Raw genomic sequence first — 22,628 nt, 5'->3', positions numbered from 1 at the left:
AAGTGAAAGTTGAAGCTTGATATGTGCAATCAAATATTTGGTGCTGAAACATTAATAAATCAACCTACTTCACAATTTGATTCTTCAATACCAATAAGAAGCATAGCTCCACAAAATATTTAGATGGTATTTCCTGTGTGACCAATTCATTCTTGGAACAAAAGAATGAAAGTTGAAGTCCTGCTGTTTTTATTCTTTGCTTTTGCTAAATAGCCTGTATAAAGATTACCTTTTGTACTTATCTTCAGAGTTAAATAACATCTCAGCCAGGTTGTTGAGGGATGGTGACATTGTATAGAAACACCAGAAACATTTAATTAGTATTTCCATAACCACCGATACTGTGCCACATGCACAAAAGTTTGCATTATGAACCTTGAGTACAGAGACAGGTTAAAGCATCTTTATTTGCACTCCACAAGAGTCATAGAGTGAGGGGCAATATGATCGAGGTGGGTGTATAAATAGAAATCAAGGCTAAACAAAGGTGATATAACAAAGGTACTCAAACTATCCAACCAGTAGCGAACTCGCAGCAATGGTTTTAAATTAGACAAATTTAGATTTAGGAACGTGATACGTAAACATTGGTTTGGAAATGGAGTAGTGGATGAGTGAAACAATTTATCAAACATCATCATTAACTCGAACATGCTGGATAGCTTCAAATATAGGTTGGATGGATATATGAGTTGTAAACACCTTGCTTAAGGACGTTCAGGTTACGGGCAAGTCGAAGGGAATGATTGAAACCAACCTTTTGACGCATTCAATATTTATTGATTTGGTCAAAACCTGCAGAGAACAAGGCGTTCGTTAGTATTACATGGTGATCCATCTCATACATAATTAGTTTGTCTCACACGATTTCATCTTAATTACAAATGATTATTAAGCCTAGTGACATGATACAAAGTTCATAACTCAATCTTAGTTACACTTCATTCCGCATTGCTTATTGCTCCAGATAAGGCAGAAACGAGTAAGCATAATTAGTCCAACCCAAATATTTCAGTACTGAGGCGTATGTCAACACTTTTGGCTGTACTTACAAGTGCGGGTCAATGCGAACCAGTATGGCGTTCCAAGGGACAATAGTACTGTGTAAATTGTTCCAGCACAAAACTCGGCCAGGATTGGGAGTCAGTGTTCACCACAGCTAGCAGAGGGATGGTCCTCACAGCATCACTTAAGAAGGCGATCTGCCTCATGGAGGCCAGGCAGCCACGCCACGCCACCCTCTAAACCATACTCAGCACTGTAGTTGAAGCCAGCGGCAATAACATGAGTGATAAGGGTTGGGTGCAAATGGGACTGCCCAGTAGGGACCAATGGGACCGCTGCAATTTCCATCGTTCTTATGTTCTTATGTATGTACCGTACAGTACAGTACAGTACAATAATTACAGGCCAGGTAGTATCCTGTGTACCATATCAAAAATTCTGGAGAGAGCACAGGATATGTTTGAGCTTATAATAGTCTGTAGTTACCAGTCAGGTTTTACAGCTTTCACTCAACTGACATCAGCTTGATTCACCTCACCGACCATATTAGGACTCTAATTATCCAGTGGAAGTTATACATGAATGGTGATGTTAGACTTACAAAAAACATAGATAAATTGGGACGTGATAAATTATGTGAAACACTATTAAACTGTCCTTTTATATGGTCACTTAATTCTAGGGGTACATAAATTTCTTCTTAACCTAAGGTTGCTGCCACCAGACCACATGGACAGTATGTGTAGTGTTTTTGTTATTTTAGGTGGCTGGCAGAGCAAGTCAGGCACTGTGAGTTCATGTTTTTCATTAATCAAGTTTCGAGTGGAAGGAAGGGTGAAACACCAACCACAAATTTAACTAATTCATTTCTTAATATAAAAAATTTGCATTCAGTCACAATATAAATTAGATGACCTTCCCCAAATAATTATTAAAGTTCACTGCACCACAGAAACATACCAGACCTTCTCAAAATAATTAATTAATTAAGGCCCTCTCTCTCCACACAAATCATTGACCTTCTTACCACGGTCGTTCCTTCCCCAATATCACACAAAAATACTCGATAACACCAACATACTAGACAGCACCTTATTACACTCAATACATACAGGTACTGCAGCTCACTCCTCGCACCAAGGCACACACAATAGGTACCCGTTTCACACACTACTCCTGTGTGGCCATTGAGATCCTTCCCAGACATTCATACCAGGACTGTTTCTGCTTCCGGTATTATTAAGTCGCTCAAAGTGGCGACTGCGAGCACCTCAAATAGCATCATCATTTCTTCCTATCCTGGGTGTTGATGTGTGGGATGTCCAGAGGTTCATAGTGACCATAAGCATAACCCACAACACCAGGTGAGTTCCTTAAAGTAGAGCAGTGGTTGCTGGCCAGGCATTTCCTCCAACCTCACTGGTCTCCCTCCTCTTGCAGGTGTGTGAATACCTGTGTGTATGAGATGCAGAGCCTCACTGAGTGTAAACAAATGTGTTTACTGGCCTGATGGGCTTTTGCATTACCAAACAACATTACAAAATCTATTAATTAACTTAATATATTAACAATAACATTAGACAAGGCTTTAAGATGTTTATAAAATGCTAGATAAGCCTCTTTAGGTACTCTGATGTACAGTAGCACCAGCTACTGTATAGTGCACTGACCTGTGTGTATGAAATTGGAAGCCTCACTGAGGACGATGCCTCGTGCCTCACACTGAATAGGCCTAAGGGTGCCAGTGCTTAAATTTTCACCATGTCTTTATTCTGGCTCCCACTCATACACTTCCTCATATATTGTGACTTTATGCCTTCTTGTTACATACCTTAATTCTAACTTACATACTACAGTGTCTGGTTTGTCAGGTTCTGGGTAAACTACTTTGGCTATCTCATTACCTCGAAACTGTAGCCGTAGGCGGTTCAGGCCTGGGTATATCTCCTTCACTTTTTTCTGTATGTATGATTTATTTTCCCACACTTTGCATTTGTTTAACATGCTCATAGGATTCTCGAATCATTGCTGTGTTCGTGCCATTCGTCACATGGGGTAACGATGTGTATTAAGCTCACACCGTGGTACATAAGATTTTTTCCTTGGAGTATAGTTAATGGGTCAATTCCAACACTTCATATATGTCTGATACATTTATCCTTTTCCCAGATTATTGTTCTCATATATTTTCATGTGGTAACTATGTTTACTTATTGTACACAGACGTAAATGCGTACTATAACCTTCAGACACGGTCACACTTATTCACTATAGGTACACTAGTCCGTATCAATTGGGCCTTCCCAATCATCATATAGATTCCTTGAGTTCTCCCTTAATACTATACTCTTAAGATTATAAGCACGGACATCGGTATAATTCATATAAAACAACATATGAATTACCCCTTCCAAATGTTTACCATTTTTTGTGACACTCCAATTGTGCGGTGAGCTCGAATGTTATGCAACTGTAATATTGTATAGACCAAAAGAGATTATAGAGACCAGAACTAACGTGTGTAGTACACTACAGTGGTCCCTCGGTTAACGAACACAATCCGTTCCAGCAGGTTGTTCGTTAACCGAAAAATTCGTTAACCGGAAACCATTGTTTCAATGGGTTTTTGGGTAATTGGTTCCAGCTCACCGAAAATTGCCTAAATTCAACAAAAATGGTAGAAAAGTTCACTTACTTTGAGGTGTGTATGTAGAAGGCTCCTGGATGATGATGATGATGGGAATTAGAATGGGGGTGGAGGAGAAGGAAGAAGAGAAGGCATTGGGGTGGAAGAGAAGTCACCACATGGCACCATTTCACCCTTAAAATTTTAGTTCTCTTGGTGTATTTCAAGATTATTTTCTTTAAATCAACACTGCACTGCATTATATATTGTCAATATGCAAAATATATTTCAAAATGACCAATAATTTGCTTGGAAACACAGAAAAAAAGCGTTTAGTTGAAGAGCAAGAGTCTCAAGCAAGATGTTACCTCCAGTGAAAACAGACTAACGCCTGTTTGCTGTGTTAAGAGGCTGGATGCCGCACATTAAACTAGTCACTTTACCTTCAATTATGTTCAATAATTGTTAAAATGACTAAAAAATTGAATATTAAACTTTTAAAATTATTGAATAGTATAAACTTCTTGATATTTACTAAAATAGTAAGGAATTTAAGCCCTAGAACCGATTAATGTATTGGCGGACTAATACTAAAGCTGGTTGACCGGCCAGTGCAAGCGAACACATGTTGAGGTCGGTTCGTAAGAAATTCGTTAACCGAATTTTTGTTCGTTAACCGAATTTAAGAATCTTATGGGAGGCAGTTCGTTAACCGAAATTTCGTTAACCGAGGGACCACTGTATAGGCTCTTAGCATTGGATCTGTTGACTGGTTTAAATCTTAACTTCTCATAAAGGAGAATCTGAGGACCATTGTTCTTCTTTTGCTATACAGTACATACAGGTAATGTAACATGTCCATTATTGTTAAGTGTAAACTTTTGTTGTATGGTATCCTGAAGACAGTGCTCTTTTAGTTAAGCAAAAAAGTAAAATAATACAGTTAAGAACTTATCATCTGAACTGGAGCCATGGAGCCAAGCAAACAATGGTTCACGTGCATTAAAGTATCCCTACATCTTGGAAAGGCTGCCACAATACGAGGTCCGACACAAAAATAGCGAGACTGACCCTTTGACTCGGGAACCAAGAGTTGGAGGGGAGGGACAAATAGACGGTTATTGAACATGTTCTAAGCTGTCACAGTGTGACAAGGCTCAACTCGTTCGCTTCACTCAGTACAAGTGGAAGACTGTTGAAGTACAGATGTGTACTTAAGCTCGGTCGGAAAATGTCGGACTGCAAAACTGAGTAACAAGTTAACATCAAGTTTCTCGTTAAACTTAAGAAATCCGCGACGGAAACCTTTCAATTATTGACTAAGGTTTATGGTGAGGATTGCAAGTCTAGTGCACGCATTTTCGAATGGCACAAACGATTTTCGGAAGGCAGAGAAACTGTGAAAGATGATCATCGCCCAGACCGTCCACACACAGCAGTTACCGATGACAACATTGAAAAAGTGCGAGATGTGATGAGAAAAAACATAGGTTGGGTGTTCGAGCAATAGCTGAGAAAGTTAATTTAGACAGGGAAAATGTTTGACGCATTCTAACGGAAGAATTGAACATGACAAAGGTTTGTGCAAAAATACTGTCAGAAGAACAACTTGCCAAACCACAATGCTTTGTCTATGAAGCAGTTTTTAGCCAATAAAAACATCACTGTGCTTGAGCACCCACCCTATTCACCAGACCTGGCTCCCTCCGACTTCTACTTCTTTCCAAAGATCAAGTCCGTGCTCAAAGGAATCAATTTTTTGTTGGTAGAAGAGGTGAAAGCAAAAACGACGGAGCTCCTCAACACCCTTATAGAACATGATCTGCGGAATTGCTTTGAACTGTGGCAGCTTCGTATGCAGTTGTGTGTCAACTCAAAAGGGAACTACTTTGAAGGCGATCACACTTGATTTTCTTAATTTGGTAAATAAAAAGAAGAACACCGCAGTACAGTACTTAACGGGGTGGTGTGGCGGTAAAATTAACTAATTCCAATATTATAAATTAATTTTATTGGAATTTGTTAATTTTACCGCCACACCACCCCGTCAAGTACTATTCTGCGGTGTCTTTCAGGACTCATTTTCTTAAAACTTGGGTTGAAACACGATGACCCTCTTCAACGGAAGAGGGTGTTTAAAACTCCGAGTGTAAGCCTTCTTTTTTAGATAGCTCACATCACCATTACTTGGGTGTGACTTAGAGTTTTAAAACTATAGGCTTGGTGAGAATATACAAAAGCCACATATGGTGGAAGTAAAGCCGTAAGATGTGGAAAAACAACTATGGAGCAAATGGATAAAAAATCCAAAGAAATGCTAAGTATGCCTGCAGATAGTACAAAAATGGATGACGAAAGAAGAAGCATAATCAAATAAGACAATAAAAATTACAAAATTAAAGCAAAGAAATGTGGATAAATATATTGGTACAGGTAATAGAATGAGTGCAATTTTGAGTAAATATATCATATTATCAAGGAGACAATAAAGAAATACACAAGAGTGATTCCAGTGTCAGGACAGGAAGTGTTTTAGATGGCAAGAAGAGATGAAACAGCTCCAAAAAGATAAAGTCAACATATTGGAGATAAAGCCAACATTTTGGAGTTTAGGAGGACCATTACCTGGGAGGGCATAACATATTGTAGGTGTGGAGAGAACCACTTTGAATTCTCCCCTATTTCCTTAAACTATTTTTATTCCAGAGGGAGATTATAGACCACACAACCAATTAGGCCTAGTGAGCAGTAAAACATGTTTAATACTGATGACTGCATGGGTGTGTGATAAATTGTCCTTTGTGCCCTCTTAGACCTTGAACCATGTGACCACCACTTTAGATATCATTGGTGGTAAGCAGCACAGTAACAATAAAACAAAGTCTGATTCTATGCTGGGATAAATACCCAAACTAAATTTGAGACTAGAATTTCAAAATAAACCTAATGTTTCCCCTAAAATTAAGGTATTTTATGTATTTACAGGTTGGGTATCCCTTATCCAAAATGCTCTGAAATCCAAGTCATTTCATTATATTTATGGTAGACAATACTGAACATGGCATATACATGTATCATACTTTTTACTAGGGTAAGTATGTAGGTGTAATGAATAAAGGCAAGACACAAGTTGCTTAGTGCCTCAGAGTCAGGCATCGTGGCGATGCCAAACAGACGGTAGTGATTGCTTACCGTTCTGGGTCTTTAGAGTACATCTTATCATATACTGTATTTTATACCCAAAATTATTAAATTATATTTCATAAAACTACTTGCAGAATATATGTATCCTTATGCTGTAAAAAATATATAAATGAATTTTGTGTATAGACTTAGGCCCCATCTCTGCTGGGTGAGCTACCACATTATATAAGTTTTGTATAGAGTATATAGGTATTCCAAAACCCCAAAATATCCCAAATCAAGCCCCTGAGGCCCGAATTCAGAACAGTGATTTGAGCCTGGGATTTGAGCTCGGCTCAGGCGTTTGTGTAAATTGGGATTCTTTGATCCGAGATTTCCTGCAGTGAGTTACCCATATTCAGAACATCGGCTTGCACCCTGGATCGGGTTATCTGTTGCATTTTTCAATTGCGCGCAAGGATTCGAACACTGAAATTCCAGCCGATCACATTTCAGTTACACCATTATGACAACCAATCACCATCGAGAGTAATGTTTACAAGATTATGGCGGCAACTATGACTCGACGAGTTTTTACGGATGAGGAGAAATCTCTCCATGCACATCATAAGTTACTTTTGTTACTATAATTGCAATCAAATTATGATCAAATTATAATGATTTATGGTACTGTTACAATGTGGCTGTGTTGTTATATGATGATAAAGAAATTCATAGAGGAAGAACAATTACATACAAATTGTAGATATAATCCAGTACAATTGTCAATATTCATAACCAAAGCAATATGAATCAATGCAGGGCATAGTAACCTGGCTAGGCTCTGTTAGGGTTCTTTCTGTTCTTTTAACCCCACAATTTCCCCTGATTAGTAATGTTAAGAAAAGATTTTCCTTTATTTATACAATAAAATCAAAATGCACTCAGCATTGATTCAATTATATTGAAAATTCATCAAAAGTTTTCCTAAAGAAAACACTAAAAATAAAAAATCGTCAGCATTCTTTACATTTACCTGCTTGATCCTCATGAACTCTAATCATGAAAGTTTTGTAACACATTACCATAACTCATTTAGTACCACATTATTTCTTACTTGGAAACTATTTGTTGTGAAGAATCTCAAAGCAATCATCAGCTGATGAATGGAAGGTAGAGGCAAACCATAGCTAACAGGTCTGTCAAGTAGATGCTCCATATCACAGGAAATATGAAGGAAACCTCCCTTGCTGAACCTATATTGTTGTCTAAATTGAATGTCATCATAAAAATTGATAGGATTCTGCCTATCTGCCACCAGTCTTCTCTCAACAAAATTTCCAATTTGACAATATCACCAAAAAAGCGCGGTGTCAAAATTCATGTTGAATTGCTATCTTGTTTGAAGGATCGACCGCTAAACCTGCCTCCAGGCTGGATTAACGCAAGGATCGACAATTCCGATCTCAAACCCCGTTTGAGTCTTTGTGTTAGCTCAAGCCAGTATTCTGAATACCAACAATCTTCAATCTTCACTCGATCCTTGGTTTAAACCTTCACGCGGTTTCAAACCAGCATTCTGAATTCGAGCCTACAGGCCCCAAGGATTTCGGATAAAGGATACCCACACTGTATAGTTTGGCAAACTTCTTAACCTTATAATATAAATTTACTCTCATAATTAATTTCAATACCATGTCGTACATTAATCAACTACTCAAGCTAAATGGTATAATAACATTTCATTCAAGTGCAAGTGGAAAAAAACAAAACAAGTTTTGTTAAGCTTCAAAATTTAAAGCATTTATTTTCTTAATTACATGATTAACCGAAGTTATACATCCTCCACTAGCAAGAATTGAAATGGAAAGAATGTTATAATTATTGCAACTTAAAACAGGTGTTTAAAGTTCTCCAACATTATGCGCATTAAGTATTCCTACCATTTTTTTTTTTCGTAAATTATATAATCATAAACTGTTAAGCATTTCACTGTCACACTAACACCTTCCCCTCAGTCTCACTCTTGAAGGGGGTGGCTATGAAAGATGAGCTCCCAGTCTACCCTCTTACTTTTCTTCTTCTCTCAATCCCCTCCAACACACTTCTTAATGTATGGTTCCACACTTTCCCCTCCTGTGATGTACCTCGTCTCTCTCTATCCAACACAAATGCTATAATGCCCCAGTACACAAAGCATGCAAGAAAAGGCTCTCCTTCTCTTCCACAATTTACACACTCTGCCTTCTTTTTCATTCAAAACATTCCGTATGCTTCATTACTTTTAATGTCTTCCATTCTGGTAATCTGCAGATGTCTCTCTCGGGTACATCATCTCTGCTATAAATTTAAGTAGGAACATTATAAAGATTTCCTTCCTTCCCCCAAGCTTACATCCCACTGTTTCCCCAGTCCTACTCCATGTTTTATTATCTACTGAATTTCACTTTCCAGCATACAATTCTTATGTGAGATTACTTCAAAATATCTGCAGCCAATCTCTGACATTCTGCAACTAAAATCTTAATTTCAATTGAACACTTTAATTCACTAAGTTTTCTAATCAGTGTGGTTTCCTTAAATACACTATATCAAACTACATTCTCTAAAAAAAATCCTTCTTTAATCTTCTCCACATTTACCTTCTATCACACAGTTATAGTTATTTCCAGCTTTCAAAATTAGTTTTCACTGTTAAAATCACTGCATCTTCTGCATATAGACATTACCAATGGCCACAAGCCACCTTCCAAAATGGGATATGAACACTGGTTTATCTAGACAACAGAAAACTAAGCATAGGATTTTAGTAATGTCAATGCGGTTTAATTAATGTATTAACAGATTTTTAAATGCTGCTACATATTAGTATTAAAATATGTAATAATGAAAGTTGACTTTATGCACACCTTGATCACATTCATTTAGTTAGGATGGTGACTGCTATGAAACTTTCAAAACCATATTCTTGACAAAACAGATTTACGGCCATGCTGATTTTGCCCGTGCAGAAACTAAATTTGCAAATTTATTGTACAGTATATACAGTATAGTTACCAATTACTTTAAAATTACAGATAAATAATTTAGCCATAACCTTTAACTCCCACTCAACTGATTCCTGATGTAACCTTAGATATTACTTGCTATAACAAATCTGCTGCGCCCCTATTCACAAGGGAAAGAAAAGTCACCAAAAAGTGGCTTATACACAAGCTTAACATCCTCATCATTTCAATAAAAAGATAAATCAGCAAATAATCTATGCTGCCAGTATAATTCTTAATGCCATACAGGCCATCGATACTCACCAAGAGTAGCTACACGACCACAGCAAATACAAAAGATCTAATGGAGATAAACTATACATAACATCACATAGGAGGTCTCAAATTATGGTGATATAAATTTTTTGCAACATGAACAAATGAGTAAGACAAAAGTTCTCAAGCAGTCTCTAAAGAGAGTAGATGCCAATAATTTTCTCACTTACCACTACAGAGCATTGGGCAAAATGTATACATTCACTCATCATGGCAATGAAGGACATGGAGATTACATACAAGTTTCCATGTAATTGCATATGAAGACACTTTGTTCTTGGCAGTGGTGATCTTGCCTATTATTAAATGAGTACCTCATAAATATTCATAAAATTACAGCACATAATATGAAATAAAATATTCACACATCTTCAAAGTCATTCACCACTTTCAGTGAAGAATCCATCAGTTTCTGGGTAATAATAATTACATGGCTTTCTAAGTATTGTACCAGATATTGAAACCAATCATTCAGGACTCCAATCAAACTGATTCGGCAGTTTCACCCACTTTTGATCACATTCAACTTAAAAGTATAAACCAAGTTTATTTTCAATATATGGAGTCCTGTTAAAGCATGTAGCTGAACAAAGACTACATAAGTAGTCTGTCATAAGAAATTATATATCAATACGACTAGGACTTATTAGAGACAAGAACTCCCTGAGTGCCTGTTGTGGAGTCTGACTGTTGAGGTTCTTTAATATCTTCTTGTCCTCTGATTTTGATATTATGCTTTGCACGGAATTCATTGACTTCCTTTCCCTTGCTGACCAGCTTGGAGTTGAGACTATCAATTACCTTCGTTAACTGTAAATGAGGCAAATATATGTAATCTGACACAAATAAAAATTACAATATAACGTATAGTAATATTGAACCAAACATTCAATAAATCATCCCCAACAAGGGCATGCCTGGAAAAAACTGACTATGAACAGCAGGCGTTAACCACACAAGAAATTTGATAAATCCTTTCTAAATGGGAGGTGCAAATCATAATTAAGTCTATAACAATGATACAGACCATAATTATGAAGCAACTGTTATTAAAACACGAAGTTCTTCAGGAGCGCAACTGCCATGTTGTACACAGTAATGTTGATCTGGTTTTTGTACGAAGAAGATTCAGTTGAAATAGGTTTTAACCAGCTGATTTATTATAAGGAAAATTATGCTTATATGGTTAACAACGGAGAGATAAGAATAGTACTGTACTAGCAACATACTTGTTCTTTATTGTTCTGCAATGCAGGCAAAACTTCCATTACAGTACGTTCCACCAAAACTCCTCCAACCATGCGGAAACACTTCCGATCGGGAGACACATCTTGAAGAGTCTCAATTACAATTCTGAAAATAATGATTGTTAAAACATAGATAAAAATACTAACTCTCTAGCAATTCTCTAAGCTGATAATTTAGTTTTTGTCACAAAAGCAAAAAAGTAAAAAATAAATAAACTGGTACAGTTGTGGAAATGTGTTTCTACACCCGGTGGTAACCAATGTCTCTAAACGCCAACATCACGGTAGTGGCATTAGTATTTATGAATGAATGGGTATTGGTCGTGCAACGACGGACGTGATTGGTGGATAGGTTTGCTATAGGTCATATAGGTTTGACTGTTTGGAGACATGGGTTACCATAGGGGGTGTAGGAACACATTTTCACAACTGCACCAGTTTATTTTTATTTTTATTTATTTTTTTTGCTTTTGACAAAAACAATTAATCATCAGCACCTGTACTTACTGTAAGATAATGTTCTATCGAGTGGAGGAGTAGCACTCACTAATGTAAAGAACATATACAGGGGTACAACATTAATGCAGTACTAAGGACAACCACATAAAGGACAACACTTATTAATAAAAGTAGAAATTGCAATTTTTGTAATGAAATTATGCATTATTAGTTTGGCAATACTGTACACATAAACCAACAAAATAACCTATCTAACCTTGGATGAAAATTTATTATTTCAGGTAGCAACATTCATGTGGGCAAATGAATTTGTATGGTAGAATGCTTGCATAACATGGCTCTGTCGCTCATGAAGCGAGTGACAGCGTCTTTATTTAAAGGGAAAACTAGGGGCTAAAACCTGAACCTCCACCTGCTTTTCTTTAGTCTTGAAGTAAGAAACAAGTTTTCTTCAGTATTCTTGTATTTAACAGGCATAAAACCATGAGAGCCATTGTTGATATTCGGCTAATATGAATTTATCATTCATCAATGAACCAAACTAACCCACCTGAACTTGAGCTTCACCTAAACATTACCATATCAGTATTATTTTACAAGTGGACTCTCAAAACATGTACAGGTGTGTGTTATAGGTAGATCTCACCCATATCTATAACTTTTCTTATGGTATTTCTATTGCAAATTACATATAAGCGAGATATTTACAAATTTTTGATATTTAATGTAAATACTCCTCTGAAAAATCTGTCGAGACACTTCGTCGTCTGCGTTTACAACTAACCCAATCGGTCAAAGCATACTTTCCCACAAAAAAACATAAAATTACACCCTGATGCTTCAACAAAGCTGCTTTCATTGGTACCAGACAACAAAATAAGTATTTTTTCTTTAATATGGCAGCTCCATACCCTGTTAGGAAGTTAGGTAGGTTTCTTTGGTTTATTGCATCAGATTCTATTAGGTTCATCATTATTCATTTGCAAAGGAAGTGTATAGAATGAAAGTTACTCAGAATGATGAGATATATCCACTGCAAGTATTAAAAATATTAAAATCGTTGAAGAATCCACTTTTAAACATTTACCATTATATCATTCAGGTTACATTAGTTTGGCTCATTTTATGAAGAACAAATTACAAAACATTACAGTTGTATCTAACACTCAAGAAAGTTCTCTGTCACACTAAATGTCAATAACAGCGGTCGTGATGTTAGGTACACCTGTTAAATACAAGATTATCTTTTTGATTATTGAGATCTTTCATTAGGTTGTTGGATAACCTGTCCTTATACATTTCAGATATAAAGTAGCAAACCCCTTACTAACCTTCACTCATCCCTGTACTATATCAAAACCTTAACAGCCTGAATGTTCATTATGTATACTTTACACCTCACACTTTCTGCTTTATATTAAAACATAAGAAATCATAATGGTGGTTAATATTAGGCCATTAGCTGTCCGCAGGTTCCCATCATGTTACCTGAGGTTAAATTTGGTTCGGTGGGGTGGTTCGTTCTTTTGGTATGAGAATAGTTTTATTATTATTATTTTTTTGTGTGTTTTACTCAAATTTGACCTACATTTTTTTTGCAAATTAGCAGTTTCTGTTAAAAATGAAATTTGTATTTTTTGGCAAAAGAAATGAATGTCAGATTTGAGTAAAACACAATGAAAAACGTTAAAAAAAAAAAAAAAAACCTATTCTCGTACCAAAATCTGAGGACAGCCAATTGACGAATATTTGCAGAGTTAGTTAATGCCGATCACTGGCGTACAGGATAAATTGAGATATGATTCAGCTATACTGTACATCATTGGCCGAACGTGCACCCACCGGTACCTCGCGATACATCCTTTGGTAAAATGCTTTGATATAAAACATAATTAAGATGAATTCCGTTCATGACAACAGTAAATTAAATTAGCATCACTCACAGGTGCTGAACTAGACTACGCCCTGTCAGTTGAGACAAGCATGACTCGGCCGCAGCAGCCATGCTCAGTTTATACCTAACATCGTTACTCACTTGTGTTCATTCAGGTCTTGCTCCAACTCTGTTATTTTGGCCATTAAGGATCGTTGTTCATTTCTCATTTGTTGGAATTTCTGTACTATTTCTTCTCCCTCACTTTTAGTGAGGATTTTCTGAGAAGGAGCCACAATCTTCTTATCTGCCATGTTTGTTGTGCTCGGTGAGGGCTGGTCTGCTGGTTCTTTATTCTCGTACTGTTGTTCCTTTATACACTTGTGTTCCTTCCACAAATAAATATGAAGCCAACGTTTGAATGATTCTTAAATATTTATAATTCAGATTAACGAAATATATAAGTTGACAACGTTCCTTATAAAAATTGTAGGTGAAATATTTAAACGCGTTTCCAGATGTAAATAGAAAGAATGTAAATAACTACATTGTTAATTAGTGCAGGTGCACACGGTCATTCTGGATATACACGCACACACACAAATAAATAAATAAATAAATAAATAAATAAATAAATATATATATACATATATATATATATATATATATATATATATATATATATATATATATATATATATATATATATATATATATATATATATATATATATATATATATATATATATATATATATATATATATATATATATATATATATATATATATATATATATACATATAAACTTCATATTTGGCTCTATTGACAACTTCAGAATATCCACTTGATGCATGTTGTCTCAGCGTCGTGCTTTATGAGAGAAACCTCTGCCCCTTTAAAGGTTAACATTTCCCTCTTTATGTATATTTCCCAAATGAAACTCACCTTACATATTCCCATTTACGTTAATATCCCAAATGAATCAATCTAACATATTCCCACTTATGATAATTTCCCAAAGGAATCCTATCTAATATATTCCATTTTGTGCAAAAATTCATAATTAAAAATGTGTTTCATCTTTACGTACAAAATATAGGATTATGTGAACATTATTTCATCTTACGTAACCTAACCCCCAAGTAGTGTTTAGTTCGTTTAATCACCAAGTGAAATTATTGGGAATAATCTTCGGGTGATCCAAAACATATATACGAATCGTAATACAACAGGTGTGAGATTCCAAAGCCAGGAGGAGGGAGTCAATATGGTTTCTCAGTTCTGGAAAAATAACGTTTGGTCATTCACGTTATATTAGCTGAACTATAACCTTAACGATGATAATAATAATTCACTACTTATATACTACTAATACTTTTTTTATTAGGTTAAAAGCAATGGCCTCCGGCCTCCCCCAATAGCCACACCTTTGCCGCCATGTTATTACCTTAAAACTAACTATCCTAATACATAAGTAGCTACCCTGGCTGTGTTGAGTCAGTGGAGCCGCAGATCAATGCGGCATTCAGTGACTGTTGCCTCAGAGTCGACATCTGCCACTGTTGTCGGCTTTGGGGCCGATGCTCTCGTTCCCCTGAGGCAAAGCAATACAGGCCTAACCAGAGAGAAGGACAGTCGACATCTCAACCAGGCTCTAACATAACTTCTGGGCTGCTGCTTCCGTTCAGATAACACCTCCGCGAGTCTGACGTAGGAGCATCTTGCATTTGGTTCCATCCCACCAGAGGTTGTGAATACTAGAGGAGTGAAGCTGCCTTGATCAACATTCTGAATTCTCTCCCCGTATGCCCTGATCTTGTCGTTCTCGTTCCTCCTGTGTGCAGCATCGGGAGCTAAATTACGGTGACATGCGGCCATGGGATAAAAAAATCCTGATGTCGAAGAAGGCTCGCTGTCCCTGTGTCCAAAAACCTCGAGCACTGACGTCAACACGGGCTTCGTTGGATGTGTTTGAAGTCTTATGTTGGTATGTTGCTACTACTACTACTACTACTACTACTACTACTACTACTACTACTACTACTACTACTACTACTACTACTACTACTACTACTACTACCACCACAAGGAATAAACGGTAAGTACAAAACCTGTATCATTGTCTTAATTAAATCATAAATATATCATTATGTGATGACAAGTGATAAACAAAATTCTTCCTGTTTTTTCTCAAGTAAAGACGTTACATAAGAAACTGTTACCATGAGTAGCATTCTATCCAGCACTAGGTAGCGGCAGGAGTTAAAAGTATCACGAGTTGCATCCATAGAAACAGTTTGAGGCAGGCTGTAAGAGGTGGCGGTGCTGAGGGATAGATTCCTTCAAGACATAATAACCAGTGTACAGGATATATAAAATAGTGAAAGGTATGACTAACAGGCCAGAGGAAGAAAAAAGATGGGGATGGATGACAAACTACTAGCACTCTCCCTCGGACATATACAAAATCTGAAAGGATAATCTGAAAACAATTAGAGTGGAAGTCATTGAATATAAACTTATAGCTTAGTAGTACAGTATATGACCAACAACTGAGGTTATCAATACCACTAAAGTCTGTATTACTGTCCATTGATCAGATAAACTATTACTCAGATCTCATTATCCTTATTTTTCGTGTCTTCCTTTAAGAACCATGAGTCTTCCCTTCTGTTGCTTACTTAGTGTTCGATATCTATTGATAACCATGACACGTTTCCTTATTTTCTCTTTCTTTCTCTTTGTTTGTCTGTTCTAGTTTCGTTTTCATTGTGTCTGTCTATTTATCTCCTTCCGTATGTTTGTCAGTACTTTTGTCTCTCTTTCACATTGTCTCTGCTACTCTTTAAATCCAACTTTCTGCCTGAGCGTTTCTCTTGGTATTTCTCTCTTTTCCTCTTTTCGTTGTATCCCTAATTTTTCTTTTCCCATTTCTCTCCTTCCCGTCATTCCACTCGCTGTGACTCCATTCCTCTCTCGCTTTCTCCATGCTTCTCTTCCTCGATACATTTTTTCTCCATCCCCCTTTTTCTTTCATACCTTTCTTTCACCCTCCCTTCCTCCATCCATCCTCCTCCTGCCCCTCCTCCTCCTCCTCCTCCTCCTGCCCCTCCTCCTCCTCCTCCTCCTCCTCCTCCTCCTCCTCCCTCCCTCCTCCTGCCCCTCCTCCTCCTCCTCCTCCTCCTCCTCCTCGTCCTCCTCCACCTCCTCCCTCTCCTCCCTCCGTTGGGCGGAAGGAGCAGCTGTCTGCCACAACTTATCCACTGTTCCAAGTTAGTCAGGAACTCACAGTTGTCTGCTAGTAACCTTATATAAGGGCCTTGCTCCTGGTCCCTCCAGTGTGGCCCTCCCCCCACACCTGTCCCTCTCAGTGTGGCCCTCACCTGCACCTGTCCCTCCAGTGTGCCCCCTCACCCTGCACCTGTCCCTCCAGTGTGGCCCTCACCCTACACCTGTCCCCCCAGTGTATGTCCCCCACCCCACCTGTCACCGGTCCCTCCAGTGTGGCCCTCACCCTACACCTGTCCCTCCGGTGTGGCCCTCACCCTACACCGGTCCCTCCAGTGTGGCCCTCACCCTACACCTGTCCCTCCGGTGTGGCCCTCACCCTACACCGGTCCCTCCAGTGTGGCCCTCACCCTACACCTGTCTTTCATAGTAAATTCACCTCGATCCTAAAAAACTCTCCCCAAGCAGAGAATATGACACTACAGTATGTCTGGCCCTCAAGTGTTAACTGTCACTATCTTCCCAAGTCTTACCCTCAAGCGTCACCATTTCCTCAAATCTGTCCCTCAAGCGTCACCATATCCTTAAATCTGTCCCTCAAGCGTCACCATGTCCTTAAATCTGTCCCTTAAACGTCACCATGGTCATAAATCCTTCCCTTCAGCATCCATTTAACCTTAAATATGCTCCCTAATGAGTCACCATGACACTAAATCTAGGCCTGATATGTTAACGACCCTTAACTTGGCCAACAAAGGCAAGGGTTACACTAAATGTGGCGCTCAGTCATTAGGGGCGCCCTGATTGTTCCCCACAAGTTTGTTATCTAATTCTGGACCTTAGGCACTGGCCGGACTTCAAAGTTTACCCTCAAGTGCTAGTCTGGTTTTCGTGTCTCGGTGTGACCAAATGCCACCCACTTGAGTGTCAGTATAATGCAGGCATTAGTTTGGCCCTAATTATGAACCCTGGTTGATAGTGGGAATTTCAATGTTTAAGAGTTAGTGTGGCCTTAGATTTTTTTTTTTTACTGGGATTAGCCCAACCGGCCACAGGTCACTGACCCACATCAGGGCCGGGAGGAGGGATATAATAATAATAATAATAATAATAATAATAATAATAATAATAATAATAATAATAATAATAATAATAATAATAATAATGATAATGATAATGATAATGATAATGATAATGATAATGATAATGATATTAATAATAATAATAATAATAATAATAATAATAATAATAATAATAATAATAATTTTTGTGATGCCATGTGGCAGCAGGGTCTACCATTAGACAACACATTATGCTTCCAATATCGTCCCAGGCGGTAGTACCTCCCTGTTTGATAGCTGCTTACTACCTACTACCTAAAGCATTAGAGTGGCCTTAGATGTGGCCCTTAAGTGTTACTGTGGCCTAGCATATGATTCACAAGCGTTGATGTGAGCCCATATGTGGTCCTAGCCTTGGGCCTTATGAGTTAGTATGCCATTGAGTATAACCCTCGAGCGTTGATATGGCTCCTATGTACAGTATATGTGTGTGTGAACAAGAAAGTAACGATGGATAAGAGAGAGAGAGAGAGAGAGAGAGAGAGAGAGAGAGAGAGAGAGCTGGTATACATCTAGCAGCCAACAAATCGTTAACACAAAGAGGAAATATTTCGTGGTCAAAGGCTAGAACAGAGAGAGATATATGATTTATAGTTCACGGAAATTGGTGATGGTTTTTATGGTCGTGTACAGGGCGTGGGTGAGGCGGACGTGTAACGGTGGAAAAGAGCTTTTGTGTAATTCTTAATCTCTTCGTGGTAAAGAAAAAAAAAAGTTGCTGCACGACTCGAATTGTGTGGAAGTCTGAGTCATAAAAAGTTGAGGTTGTAAGGAAACGCGGATCCTGTAGCGGTTTGGAGTTAAGGTGGAAGGGGGGAAAAATGGTTTAGAATGGTCCCGTAGTCTAGTGAGGTTCAAAGGGATCGTGTTGAAGCCTCTGAGGTGGATAAACACTGAAGAGCTCTCTTTTGAAACACTTTGTATGTGTAGGTAGTGTCTGTGTTAGTGTTGGTTCATGGTTGTAATTATCAGATGGACTTGGTTGTTGGGATGGAGTGAGTGAGAATATCGTTCAGTGTCACGCTTTGATAATTCCGGTATCTAAATTCTGAAAAATCAATCTTTCTTCTTTTATAATTTCTCCAAGTAAAGTCCTGGCTGTGGGATAGCAAGAATTAAAAGAATCCCGAAACATGTGACATTTTTAACACAGATGTCGATAACTGTGTACAGAAGAGAGGCGAATACTTAAACCGACGAATTCTGTGATTATCCATATTAGACGTGTGGTTTCTGTAATGTAAACAGCGGTCAATCGAACGTTCAGGTTCCCTACCCTGGTCAACCTCTTGCTGAGCCTTGTGTGATTCGTATAAACTGTCTATGTTTTTTTTTTACCTATGCTGGACAATAAAATCACTGAGAAAATGGGAAGCGTTTAAAGAAAAGATTGAGTAAGAAGGAAGGAAATAGCGAGGGAAAGACCAACCTGTGTAACCCAATAACTCTTAGTGACGTTCACCCCAAGACGAAGAGAGACTGTCTCTTCTGCTGATGGACGGTGGGACATACATCTCACAAGCAGGTGGAGGGGCAGCACACATAAGTAGACCTGACTCAGTAATATAATGAAAAGGGAAACATTTGCAGCAGTATGACGATATTGTGTAAAATAATGCTGATAGTGTTTTACGACTCAAACAATATTCCATTTGGTTCTCTTGAAGTCCTCTGCCATCAAAGTAGCGCTGTGAGGGGTTTAGTAGAACCAAAACAATACTCTATTTCAACATTCCTATAACTCATCATTGTTTACATGCAGCTGATGAGTTTCGTAAAGCCTGACGAAATATTAACGTTCATGTCCTCAGTTCATGTCAACAACTGGTATGGGTAGTGGGGGGTCTTCCGTATTAAACATATCACATTAAAACTATTCACAACACATACAAGGTAAAGGAACACTTCAGCTTTACAATACAATTTTACATTCTCTTGCAATATGCATCCATTGTACACGATCTCTGGTATCACTCGTTGAAACAGTCGCAATATTCACCAACTTATTTAGTGACTCGGTTCCCCAGCTCGTGTCTCCTCAATACTTCAAACCACCTTAATAGGATCTCATCTTTCTGTTTTTAGTGTTATTATTTACCTCTTATTTAATTCTTTAACTTAAATATTCTCTACATACAATTTACACCCGACCTAAACCGGGTGTGTGGAGCTGTGTGTTCATTGTTGCCTGTATCTAAGTTTGCATGCCAACGATGGTCATACTTTGGATGTTTATATTCTACATGTAATCATATCAACACACAACTACTCATAAACATATCCCAGTTTCAGTCTTTCATATAGAAGATTTTTCATTTTGCCTGTTCTTTTGTAGCACCTTGAATATATATATCGAGGATTCCTATCTCTCCTAATTTGTGTGTGTGTGTGTGTGTGTGTGTGTGTGAGAGAGAGAGAGAGAGAGATGATCTACCTGAGACTTCACCAGGGACTTCATTTTCTGACAGTCCTCACAGCTTTCACCAGGGACTACTCATCTGCTGACAGTCCTCACAGCTTTCATCAGGACTTCTCATCTGCTGACAGTCCTCACAGCCTTCACCAGGGGACTACTCATCTGCTCCTCACAGCCACCAGGGACGACTTCTGCTGACAGTCCTCACAGCCTTCACCAGGGACTTCATTTTCTGACAGTCCTCACAGCCTTCACCAGGGACTACTCATCTGCTGACAGTCCTCACAGCCTTCACCAGGGACTACTCATCTGCTGACAGTCCTCACAGCCTTCACCAGGGACTACTCATCTGCCTCCACCAAGGACTCCTCATTTCCGGCTTGAGATAAGTTGTTGATCTAGTTTACGTCGTGCCTTCCTGTATTGCTTTCACTTAACTCACTCGGGTATTCTGCATCCCGACCAAGCCCGGTTGTCTGTTCGTTTCTTTGTCTCTTCTGTCTGCCTGTCTGTCAGTCTATCTGTTTGTTTTTATCTTTCTCGGTAAACTGGTCGGTTCGGTTCATCTGTTTAGCTATACGTCCTTTTATATGGACTTTAGTGTCTACAAGTTTAAATGGATATGCACAAAAATTCTCATAATTTTTGATCTCCCACCATATATTGACACCAGCATATGATGACCCCAGCCTATGTTGACCCCCACCACATACTGACCCTAAGACATACTGACCCCACCACATACTGACCCCAACACATCTAGATCCCTTGTACAGGTTGACCCCAGCATAAGTAGATCCCTAGTACAGGTTTACCTCACCACGCGTTGGTCTTACTTCAGGACAGAGAGAGAAAATGTGTTTATACTTCTAACTCCACTCTATAACGAGACCTGTGATACTAGAGTCATGAAGAGAGAGAGAGAGAGAGAGAGACAGACCAGCAACACATGTTATAACTGCCTAGGGAAGTTGTATATAGTATCCTCCTCATATATCAACTGTCAAGAGTTTTTACTTCGGGTGGGGGGTTTGCGTCCATTTAATCCAGCCAAGAGCCCCAATGTGTCCTTGACCCAGGTAAGAGCCTCTACAGCCAAGAGCTCCTAATGTGTCATCGACCAAAGCAAGCGTTTCTTATGTGTCACTGACCCAGCTAAGAGTCCCCTATGTATCCCCGACCCAGCCAAGCGTCCCTTATGTGTAGTTAACCCAACCAAGTGTTTCTTATATGTCATTGGCCCAGCTAAGAGTACCTTCTTCTGGTTCAAATAGTGGCCAATGTTGATCAAGTATTATCATGGTAATGGTTAAAGAAAACGATGACATGAGACAGTCTCCAGCGGTGACTATATTAATAGTAATTAAGAATCTGTATTAAGATTTACAGGTACAGGTAACTTAATAATCTTTACCTGTAACTACCTGTATATAAGAAAAAAAATCACATCTCATGGTCGTATACAATCCCAGTGCAATTTCAACGTCATCTCGGTTGCCATCTGTGCTCCCTAACTTGCATAAGCCAGACAGATGGCTCCTCTCACACCGTAAATGACTGGGTTCATTTAACGTGTGAACCTGTGACAAAAATACGAGTCAGGATCCCAAGGTTCTAATTCAGGCAACGCGGTGTTGGTGTTGGCTAAAATCAAAACACACACACACACACACACACACACACACACACACACACACACACACACACACACACACACACTGTATGGACTCTTCCTAGAAGTGAACTAGAGATGCTTATTGGGAACGTAATTTGTGTCGTAATACCTAGTTAATACGCGGAGGAGCAGGCCGTAATGATAACTAATTACCTGTTTAAGAGGTGTAAATGTGGGTGGTGAGGGTGTTGGTGGGTGGTAATGGGTGGTGGTGGGTGAAGGTGGTGAGGGGTGGTGGGGGATGGGTGGAGATTGAGAAAGGTGGTGGGTGATAGGTGGTGAGAGTGATAGTGGGTGGTGGGTGGTAAGGGCGGTGGTTGGAGAGGGTGGCAGTGGGTGGCGAGGGTGGTGGCATGTGGCATTTAGCGAAGAAGATGATAGGATATTGGAAAGGAGAGAGAGAGATCACTTTCTTTTCTTAGGAGAAGGGAATGGAGAGACTGGAAAAAGAGAGAGACGAAGGAGGGGGAAACAAGAGGTAGGTGAAGAGAGAGACGAAGGAGGGGGAAACAAGAGGTAGGTGAAGAGCGG

General features: G+C 38.7%; 1 protein-coding gene across 1 annotated transcript; it reads right to left on the bottom strand.

Annotated features, from left to right (window-relative positions):
- Positions 1-8,530: 8,530 nt before the first annotated feature.
- LOC121874849 (prefoldin subunit 2-like) lies at positions 8,531-14,011 on the bottom strand. Its single transcript, XM_042379135.1, has 3 exons — positions 13,819-14,011; positions 11,307-11,430; positions 8,531-10,887 (listed from the first exon to the last, which is right to left on the bottom strand). The coding sequence occupies exons 1-3, from the start codon at positions 13,968-13,970 to the stop codon at positions 10,714-10,716; spliced, it is 450 nt and encodes a 149-aa protein (XP_042235069.1). The 5' UTR covers positions 13,971-14,011; the 3' UTR covers positions 8,531-10,713.
- Between the last annotated feature and the right edge of the window lie 8,617 nt (positions 14,012-22,628).

The sequence above is a fragment of the Homarus americanus genome, unplaced genomic scaffold (assembly GCF_018991925.1).
Source record: "Homarus americanus isolate GMGI-L3 unplaced genomic scaffold, GMGI_Hamer_2.0 scaffold56009, whole genome shotgun sequence".
Lineage (NCBI taxonomy): Eukaryota > Metazoa > Arthropoda > Malacostraca > Decapoda > Nephropidae > Homarus > Homarus americanus.
Note: the sequence above shows the minus strand (reverse complement) of the source record. Positions and strands in the feature narration are given on the sequence as shown.